Source organism: Colobus angolensis, unplaced genomic scaffold (assembly GCF_000951035.1).
Source record: "Colobus angolensis palliatus isolate OR3802 unplaced genomic scaffold, Cang.pa_1.0 Scaffold239, whole genome shotgun sequence".
NCBI lineage: Eukaryota > Metazoa > Chordata > Mammalia > Primates > Cercopithecidae > Colobus > Colobus angolensis.
In genome coordinates, this window is record NW_012115588.1 from 1,635,425 (window position 1) to 1,646,451 (window position 11,027).

An 11,027-nucleotide genomic window follows, 5' to 3' on the forward strand; every position below is an offset into this window, starting at 1 on the left:
GAGACAGAGTTCCTCCATGTTGGCCAGGCTGGTCTCGAACTCCTGACCTCAAGTGATCCACCCACCTCAGCCTCCCAAAGTGTTGGGGTTACAGGCGTGAACTACTGCGCCCGACCTGTTTGTTTTTTATAAATAGAGGGTCTTGCCATGTTACACAGGGTGGTCTTGAACTCCTGGGCTCCAGGGATCCCCCACCTCAGCTTCCCAAACGGCTGAGATTACAGGCATGAGCCACTGCACCTAGCCTAAGCTTCTTTACTATTATAATGTAACAAATATTTAAACAAGAAGGAAAATGATGAGTTTGAGATGAACTTACTGCATTAGCGTTTCCTCCAACTTGCATGCATCGCAACTGAAACCATGACCAGTTAGAATCCAACTCTGTAGATCTAAATGGAAAGAATATTACTAAACGTTAATATTTTTTATCCCCAGGATCAAAATCAGCGAGCTTTTGAGAACAAGGTTTCCTTTTTAGGATTCTAAAGAATTCTACGTTTGTGTCAACAAGGACCCCACTTTTGGGATGCCAGGACTCCAGAGTGGATGATGGCTGGCGCGAGCAACCCCTGGCTCCTGTCGTCCTTCCTGGAATGCAGGGCACAGGGACATGGGAAGTGTCAGCAGGCTGCTGGAACAACACCAACCCTTTGCCTCCTATCCTTGGTTGGGTATAATTTAAAATTTGTTAATGCGTCTCTACTCGAAACAGATGCACTGTTTGGATGTTTTCATGTCGGTGATCTACTTGTCCAGTTTGATCCCTACCAGAAGCCTGGAGGATGCTCATTCTCTCATCACAAGGTAGAAGAGACCTACCCAACATCACGACCGGCAGGGAGAGAAAACACAAGATTTCATGCTCCTGAAGTGAAAGCTACAAGCACTTCCTGCCCCTGGCACACCTTATGCCTGACTTCTCTCCACTGTAAAACAAGTAAATCTGAAACAAGGCAGTGAGTATAGCTTCAACAATGTACATTCACCAAGGGGTCGACTGTAAAGCAACAATGTTAGAATCTTTATACTGAATCCACAGAAATGAGCAAAAAGCAGAGGCTGTTACTCAGTAATAGCTTGCCTTACACTAACTGTAAAGGAATGTGGCTATTTTAGAATGGGTATACGTAGAATACCTTTTACAAAACAGGCAAGGAAGAAAGAAAAGAAGCTTCAGGTGCACCAAAACTTTCCTTTGTGCTGCCCTTATATTTACTAATTTCTTTCTTTCTTTTTGAGACAGGGTCTCACTCCGTCACCTAGGAATAGAGAAGTGTGATCACAGCTCACTGCAGCCTCAACCAGGATTGCTCAAGAAATCCTCCTGTCTCAGCCTCCCAAGTAGATGGTAGCCACCATGCCTGGCTTTTTTTTTTGTTTTGTTTTGAGACGGAGTTTTGCTCTTGTTGCTCAGGCTGGAGTGCAATGGTGCGATCTTGGCTCACTGCAACCTCCACCTCCTGAGTTTAAGTGATTCTCTTGCCTCAGCCTCCCGAGTAGCTGGGATAACAGGCATGTGTCACCACGCCTGGTTAATTTTTGTATTTTTAGCAGACAGGGTTTCTCCATGTTGGTCAGATTGGTCTTGAACTCCTGACTTTAGGTGATCCACCTGCCTTGGCCTCCCAAAGTACTGTGATTACAGGCATGAGCCACCGTGTCTGGCCTTTTGTTTGTTTGTTTGTTCTTTGTTGTTTTTTAATAGAGATAGGGTCTTGTGTTGCCCAAGCTTGTCTAGAACTTCTGAGCTCAAGCAATCCTCCCACCTCGGCCTCTCAGTGTTGGGATTACAGGTGTGAGCCACCATGCCCAGTGAACCATACCTTTTATTTTTTTTGACACAGAGTCTCACTCTGTCGCCCAGGCTAGAGTGCAGTGATGCGATTTCAGCTCATTGTAACTTCTGCCTTCCGGATTCAAGCAATTCTTGTGCCCCAGCCTCCAGAGGTAGCTGGGAATAGAGGCGTGCGGAACCACGCCTGGCTAATTTTCATAATTTTAGTAGAGACGTGGTTTCGCCATGTTAGCCAGGCTAGTCTCGAACTCCTGGCCTCAAGGAATCCCCTCATCTCAGCCTCCCAAAGTGCATACCACTATTAATCTAGAGTTTTACTTATAGACAAGCTCAGTAACTACTTCCCAGCAGTCCTTTGTTTATAACTTGTTTGATTAACTCTGTAAGGTCATGAACCTGGGAGGCAGAGGTTGCAGTGAGCCAAGATCACACCACTGCACTCCAGACTGGGTGACAGAGCGTCTCTACTAAAGACCCTTTCTACACTAACATCATAAAAAGATTCTCCCCAGTGTCCACCGAGCAGGAGCCCAGATTCTGCCCTGGTCATCATCAACGTGTTCTAGGGCTCACCATGTGCCAGGCTGTATGGGACTCTTTTGCTTGCTCCTGCCAACACCCTATATGGCAGGTCCTAGTATTCTTACCCTCACTTTCAAGAGAAGGAAAGTAAGACATTCAGAGGTAAGGAACACACCCAAGGCCAGGAAAGGACAGCTCATATTTGCCCTCCCCCACCGCCCTGCCCCACCGCATCCCAGCTCCTGCATTCTCACCTCTTCCTGACGTTGTCTCCTGTTCTGTCCAGGCTAAGTCAGCCTCCCTGCATGCCTCACCCGTCCAGGGCCTCAGGAGTGAGTATTAGTTCCCAGCCTGGAAGCTAAGGAGCTCCACAATATGACACAGATCCTCTCCTTTCACTCTCACTTCTCTTTATTTTCCTGTGCATACAAAAACTCACTACGAGGCATTTCGCTTTTTCCTACTTCTATATCTGAAGGTCCGAGCGCTGACCTCAATATTCCCTCCCTTGTCTCCATTATCTTTTTTTGTTGTTGTAGAGATGAGGTCTCAGTTGCCCAGGCTGGTCTTAAACTCCTGGGCTCAAGCTATCTTCCCACCTGGGCCTCCCAAGTGCTGGGATTACAGGCACAAGCCACCACGCCCAGCCTTGTCTCCATTATCAAAACCTCACCAAACCTTCCAAGTTCATCGCAAACGTTACCTCTTTTAAACTTTGCCTAATTTTCCAACCAGAAGTGGACACAGGACTCAAGTTTCCAACTCTGATACATAACTTTGCAGTCCATCTTCTTATTTATGTTGTATTTAAGCCTGTCCCTAACCCCATGCTAACAAGATAGATGCAGGGATCCCATTCACCTTTAATAAGCTCATGAAATACATAACGGCAAACTTGAGAAGAAACAGAGCTAGAGGGGAAGCGCAGCCTGAAATATGGAGATCCCAGCAATGGAGGTGAAAAGGGGCAGAGGTCAGTTCAATCAGGTCCACTGTGGGAGCAGTCAGCAACCAATGCAGCTTGCCCTCCCCATATACTCCTAATCTGCCTTCCCCCTTTTGCTTGGCAAAAGCCATAACTTTATAAAATTTTTTTTATTTTTTATTTTTTGAGACGGAGTCTCGCTCTGTCGCCCAGGCTGGAGTGCAGTGGCCGGATCTCAGCTCACTGCAAGCTCCGCCTCCCAGGTTCACGCCATTCTCCTGGCTCAGCCTCCCGAGTAGCTGGGACTACAGGCGCCTGCCACCTCGCCGGGCTAGTTTTTTGTATTTTTTAGTAGAGACGGGGTTTCACCGTGTTCGCCAGGATGGTCTCGATCTCCTGACCTCGTGATCCACCCGTCTCGGCCTCCCAAAGTGTTGGGATTACAGGCCTGAGCCACTGCGCCCGGCCAAAAGCCATAACTTATAAATTATTTTTCCTCTGTAAATTTATTGACTTGAAATTCTAGTTAAAGGAAAAAAACTCCATTTAAACATGCACACCACCCATGCCACACAGGAAGCTGTGTGTGTGCATGTGTGTGTGTGTGTCTGGCAGTGGGAGGGGAAGAAGAGGGTAAAAGTATTCTAGAGGAGAGACTTCATGTTTTGGGACTGCTTGGATTTTTTCCCAGTTAGCTAGTGGTGTTTTTTTATTTTTTATTTATTTTATTTTTTTGAGTCAGGGTCTTTGTTCTGTCACCCAGACTGAAGTGAAGTGGTAAGATCATAGCTCACTACAGCCTCAAACTCCCAGGCTTGGCTGGGCACAGTGGCTCACGCCTGTAATCCCAGCACTTTGGGAGGCTGAGGTGGGTGGATCATATGAGGTCAGGAGTCCAAGACCAGCCTGGCCAACATGGTGAAACCTCATCTCTACTAAAATACAAAAATTAGCTGAGCGTGTTGGCACACACCTGTAACCCCAGCTACTCGGGAGGCTGAGGCAGGAGAACTGCTTGAACCCAGGAGGCGGAGGTTGCAGTGAGCTGAGATCGTACCATTGCACTCCAGCCTGGGCGACAGAATGAGACTGTCTAAAAGAAAAAAAACAAAAAACAAAAAAAACAAGCAAATAAAAAAACCAAAAAAACTCCCAATCTCAAGTGATCCTTCCACCTTGGCCTCCCAAAGTGCTGGGATTACATGTGTGAGCCACTGTGTCCGGCCCCCCAATTTTTTTTAGGAATAAAAAATTTAAAGAATAGCTCTTCTCTGCCTTAAAAATACCAAAAACCACACCGAGTACCTTCTCATCCTTGACTTTCTCTTGCCCACATCCTAGACTCCTGCCCTAAGGTTGTGTCATGAATTTGAATTGTTGTTTTTGAATCATTTACAAGCACAGTGATTCATACAGTTCTATTTATCTGACTTTTAAAAGGTCAGTGATTAAACCTGCAATGGCCCAAACAGATCCTGCTGTACCACCCTCAGGCTCTAGGTCAGTCCTTGCCTCAGGGAGGAACACATCATAAAACCACCCAGTTTCCTGGAATGGCTTAACCCAGAAGTAAGAGCCAGATTATAATGGGCAAGACTTAGCAGAAAGAAGGAGGGAAAGAACACAGTAAAGACAGAAGGAAGAGAAGTGACTAGGTATTGGTGTCTAGTCTTCACCTGCTCTGGGCAGGGAAGGTTACCGTAAGTTAACTAGTAACGATCAATCTGGAAAACAAAGTACACTAAAAACAAGCTTCAGCCGGGGTAATCCCAGTACTTTGGGAGGCCGAGGTGGGTGGATCACCTGAGGTCAGCAGTTCAAGACCAACCTGGCCAACATGGAGAAACTCTTGTCTCTACTAAAAATACAAAAATTAGCCGGACATGGTGGCACATGCCTGTAATCCCAGCTACTCAGGAGGCTGAGGCAAGAGAATCACTTGAATCCGGAAGGCAGAGGTTGCAGTGAGCTGAGATCCGGCCACTGCACTCCAGGCTGGGTGACAGAGCGAGACTCCGTCTCAAAAAAACAAACAAACAAACAATTATAATAGATTTTACCTTATAGGAACAAATGCTCCTTCTTAATAATCACGTTGTACCAATATTTCAACATTCCTTAAGTCATAATATAAGATTGCTTGCCACAATTCCAAATGGGCAGCCTAACTGGTTCCTTCCCTAGAAAAGATGCAGTAGGGAAATCTCTGGATTGTCTGGGGAAGGCAGCAATGACTAAGCCATGGCTGTTTGAGGATGCCCTGCAGAAGCTGTCCTGGCAAGGGCCTGTGGCAGCTGACATGCAGGCCTTGCTTGGCTTCCAAGCCCCGGGGATCTTTCCATTATTTCTTTTATTATTTCAATTTATTTCACTTCACAAATAGTGCAGCCTCCCACTGGCCTGTGGGGTTATCCCATCAGACTGTCTGTCCAAAGGTGGTGTCTTCTGATGCTTTGCACAGGCCCCATATGGGCTATCGCTGTAGAGTATCAGAAGTAGAAGATGGTTTACTCACCACAGGGGCCAATGCAACCCAAGTCTTCAGATAAAAGGAGAAAAAAGACCTTCATGTTATAAACATTTGAAACTGCCACTAAAAATCATTCACTCAGGCTTTGTGATGTTAGTGTCCTTGGAAGCCAGATCTATAAGATTACGCTGGAAGTGAAGCCCTGATACAAGGAGAGCGTCTCATCGTTGACATAAACTCTGCACTTTGGTGGACATAGGACAGACCCACAGCACCTGATTCCCCTTCTCCCATGAGTCGGTACTTCGTACTGCTGAATTATTAGAAGATAACTATCATAAATCGGTTTTCCATTGCTTGTAACACAATTCCTGAAACTGCGTAATTTATAAAGAAAAGAAGTTGATTTCTTACAGTTAAGGAGGCTGAGAAGTCCAAGGTCAAGGGGCTACATCTGGTGAGAACCTTCTTGCTGGCTGGACCCTGCAGAGTCCAGAGGCAGCACAGGCCATCACCTAGTGAGAACGCTGAGCGTGCTAGCTCAGGTCTCTCTTCCTCTTCCTATAAAGCCGCTCACATGATAACCCATTAATCCAGGAATGGATTAATCCATCCATGAGGGCTCAATCACTTCTTAAAGGCCTCACCTTTTAATATTGTATGGCAACACTGAAAATTAAATTTCTTTCTTTTCTTTTTTTTTTAAGAGACAGGGTCTCACTAGTTCACTGCAGCCTTGACTCCTGGGCTTAAGTGATCCTCCCACTTCAGCCTCCCAAGTAACGATGACTACAGTTATACATCATCACACCACAACATTTTTTATGTTTTTGTACCGGCTGAGTTCGCTTGAGCCCAGTGAGCTATGATGGCACTACTGCAGCAAAGGTGACAGGTGACAAGGCAAGACCCTGTCTCAAAAAAAGAAAAGAAAAAAGGGAAAAAAAACCCACCCATGTAACAATGTAATCACTTTCACCCCAATGAGAGAAGATTCACTTACCGAATAAAACTCAAGTGAACACCAAGTGACCGGTGGGACCCGGAGCAATCAATGCAAAGGAACACTCCATAGGTTATGCTCGCCCAGCTGGGATTTTTGGCACCACAATCAAAACACACCTGAAAAAAAAAATGCTAAATTCAGTTACTAACTTATGTTAGCCAAATAAATTATCCTATAAGATATAGTAAATGACTTAGCTTGAAAACTGCTTAGCCTTTATAATGTAAACTTTGGGATTGTAATATTAGAAAATATCTCACCTTGTTCTTTTATTATTATATATAATTATATTAATTATAAATTAGTATGGTTAATTACTATATTATGTATTTTTTTATTTTGAGACACAGTCTCGCTCTGTCACCCAGGCTGGAGTGCAGTGGTGCGATCTCGGCTCACCGTAACCTCTGCTTTCTGGGTTCAATTGATTCTCCTGCCTCAGCCTCCAGAGTAGCTGGGACTACAGGCTCGCGCCACTATACCCGACTAATTTAGTATTTTTAGTAGAGACGGGGTTTTACCATGTTGGCCAGGCTGGTCTCGGTCTCCTGACCTCAGGTGATCTGACAGCCTCAGCCTCCCATAGTGCTGGGATTACAGGCATGAGCCACTGTGCCCAGTTTACTATAAGATTTATATAGTATATTACAGATTATTATATTTATTTATTTATTTTTATTTATTTATCTATTTTTTTGAGATGGAGTCTCGCTCTGTCGCCCAGGCTGGAGTGCAGCGGCATGATTTCGGCTCACTGCAACCTCTGCCTCCCAGGTTCATGCCATTCTCCTGCCTCAGCCTCCTGAGTAGCTAAGACTACAGGCGCCCGCCATCACAACCGGCTAATTTTTCGTATATTTAGTAGATACGGAGTTTCACCATGTTAGCCAGGATAGTCTCAATCTACTGACCTCGTGATCCGCCTACCTCGGCCTCCCAAAGTGCTGGGATTACAGGCGTGAGCCACCCTGCCTGGCCTATCATGTACATATTTTAAAAACGCACACTACACATAGTGAAGAGAATTTAGGTTTGTGTACCATGTCAAACAATGCCTTATCCTTGAAGCTTCAGCAGGGATCCTACCAGTCATGTAAAGGAATGCTAGTGAGGGAAGCAGCCCTGCCTGGGAACACTCTAGCCCCACCATCCTTCCTGGCACTGGCTATACCAGATGGCAGGCTGTTGCACATATTTCTTCTCTCCCCAGCCCGAGGAAGAAGTTGTGGCAGCCAGACTCCAAGATGGCCCCAATGAAACCCACCTCCTGGTATTCACGTCCTGTGTAATCTCCATCCTCACTTTACCAAGGTGATCTGTGTGTCTATGTGTGTGTATGGCAGAAATGACCATGCCATTTTTGAGACTGGGTTACAAATGACACTATGGCTTTTTCTTCTCTCCACTATGGCTTTTTCTTCTCTCCCCCCGCTCTTTTTCTCTCTCCTGTTCCCTCCCCACCTTGGATCACCAGCTCTAGGGGAAGCCAGGTGCCACGTCTTGAGGACACTGAGGTAGCTCTGTGGAGAGGGTGAAGTGCTGAGGAACTGAGGCCCTCGGTCCAACTGCCAGCGAGGAGAGGAGGCCTGCAACCACCATGTAAGCTCCCAGATGACCTCAGCCCTGGCCAACAGCTTGACTGCAGCCTCATGAAAGACCCTGGGTCAGAAGCAGCCAGCTAAGTCACCCCAAATTCCTGACCCTCAGAACTATCTGTTGTTTCATATGCTAAGTTGGGGGCGATCTGATACACAGCAATAGATAACTAATACAGAGAGATATTCCTTTATGAAATGCTGTGTCCTTCTCTACCTCCACCACCTCACTCTGTCCAGGTCACTTTGATAACTCTTAGATGCATGTTCATAACCGAGGACTATGTCCCCTGCCCACTGAGGGCCCTGAGAGCTCTTATAGGGGTAAAATCTTTCCCTTTTGCCAATCTTTATGGCTTTTTTTTTTTTTTAAAGAGACAAGGTCTGGCTCTCACTTAGGCAGGAGTGCAGTGGCATGGTCCTAGTTTGCTGCTTTATGGCTTTCTTTGGCTCTGTCACCAAGGCTGGAGTGCAGTGGCATGGCCCTGGTTTACTGCTTTATGGCTTTTCTTGGCTCTGTCTCCTAGGCTGGAGTGCAGGGGCACGGTCCTAGCTCACTGCAGTCTCGAACTCTTGAGCTTGAGCCATCCTCCCACCTCAGCCTCCTAAGCAGTTAGGACAAGTGTACGCCACCACGCCCAGTTAATTTTTTTCTTTTGTAGAGACAGGGGTCTTGCTGTGTTGCCTAAGCTGGTCTTGAACTCCTAGGCTCAAGCAATTTGGGCCCGCTTGGCCTCCCAAAACGCTAGGATTACAGGTGTGAGCCACCAGGTCTGGCCCCGTCATGTCACCTTGCTTTCCTGTCTACTGGCACAGAATCTGCACTTGGTAAATGCACAATAAGTGTTTGTTGAATAATTGTGTACTTTTAAATCTCACACACAGCCTGAAAAACAGGCTTACCCATGGTACGGTAAGCATTCAGTAAATATTTGTTAATCAAAAGAAAAACTTTAAAAACTTATTGCCAGCTCAAACATTATTACTCGCCCCTTCAACACTGACACTGAAGCCCAACATTCTTCACCAACAAGAGCATAAAAGTACTTTAAAATACACAGTGCTAACGAGCAGAGTCACACATGGGAAGTGTGCTAGGCCCATAAAATACACAGTGATTGTTGTGGAAAGTAGTATTTATAACTCATTAAACTCAGAATAGGAAAAAAAATCCTCCAATAGAATTGTTTTTAATCTTTCTGCAGGAAAAAAAAAATGTATTAGATAATTAGATACATAGGCTGGGTGCAGTGGCTGACACCTGTAATCCTAGCACTTTGGGAGGCCAAGGCAGGTAGATCGCTTGAGTTCAGGAGTTTGGGACCAGCCTGGGCAACGTGGCGAAACCCTGCCTCTACCAAAAAAATAAAAAAAAATTAGCCGGCGTGGTGGAACACGCCTGTAGTCCTAGCTACTCAGGAGTTTGAGGTGAGAGGATCGCTTAAGCCTGGGAGGCGGAAGATGCAATAAGCTGAGATCACTCCACTGCACTCCAGCCTCAGCAACAGTGAGACCCTGTTATAAAAAATAAAAAAAATTAAAAAATGTAAAAAAAGATAATTTATAGGCAGAACCACTTACATGAAGGCTGTCTAACCTATCATTATCAAGCAAAATCTGGCTTCTGGTCTTTTGAGGGCAGTACAAGAGAGGAAACACGAGGGGGTTTTCTAAAGCCCCTCACCACAATACGCTCACACTGATGGCACATTGAATAATGGGGATGGAATGACAACTGACACAAAAAGAGGCCAGGGGATTCACTTCGGTGTTTACTGATCACCTGCTGTATGTCAGACATGTGGCAGTTGATGAGGTATGAAAAAGTAGCAGCGCAAATACTAGGGGAACCCCTACTGGTGCCAGTCTTTAAAGAGCTCACTGAGAAGTGGGGAAGACATGCAAATTCAAATGCCCTGTGGTGATGGCCATTAGGGGAACCCTCTTCTATGGGGCATCAAACAACACGACAGACTCTGCCAAAAGATGCTGTTCTTCCCCATCAGGCTGTTTGTAATTTCTCACCTAGTCACTCAACTATCAGTTGCTGTGCACTTACTGTCAAGTGTACCTGGCACATACCAAGTGGACATACCAGCGTGGTTCAGGAAGTCTGCCCACATGGAGCCCACAGTCTAGCAGTCCAGTGGGCAAGACAATTGGTTACAAGATTGTTTCCTAGTAAGCAAGGACACGATGCAAAGGATTTTTGGTAGAGGTGATGGCAGAGATTTTGGGTACACAGCCCAGAGTGGGCCAAGTTTGAGAATCACTTCTAAGGTGGTCACCAGACTGGCTACAAGAAGAGAGCAGTGAGGTTCCTAATGAGGGAGGCAGCTTTGGCATCCTCCTGACCCATCACCTAAGCTAAAGGATTGCTAAAATGTAGCCCCATGAGGAGGGGCCACGTCTACCTTATTCACTTGAACTTGGCACCATGCCTGGCACAACACAGGTGCTCACTAAATGCAAATAAATGCACATGGTGGAGCAGTTTGTAGGGGTAGAGGAGCTAACAAGTGGAGACTGGGACATGTGGAGGTCAGAAGTGGTGAGAAATACAGGTCTGGCTCCCATAAATGCTGCCTTGATCCTCCTGCTATACCAGGAGGCTATGCTTTGGAAGCAGGGACTGTGCTTTGATTTGATATGCAATCCCAAACCAAAGTCAACATGTGGCTAGCAGAACATCAGTTTTTTTTTTTTCTTTT

General features: G+C 45.9%; 1 protein-coding gene across 1 annotated transcript in view; it reads right to left on the reverse strand.

The window, feature by feature from the left end:
- Positions 1–11,027, reverse strand: part of ARFGAP3 (ADP-ribosylation factor GTPase activating protein 3) — a 64,848-nt gene that overhangs the window by 46,625 nt on the left and 7,196 nt on the right. The window contains exons 2-3 of the mRNA XM_011945140.1: positions 6,719–6,837; positions 320–392 (exon numbers count right to left, since the gene is read on the reverse strand). Coding sequence (XP_011800530.1) covers positions 320–392; positions 6,719–6,837 — 192 coding nt within the window. The remainder of the gene's footprint in view (positions 1–319; positions 393–6,718; positions 6,838–11,027) is intronic.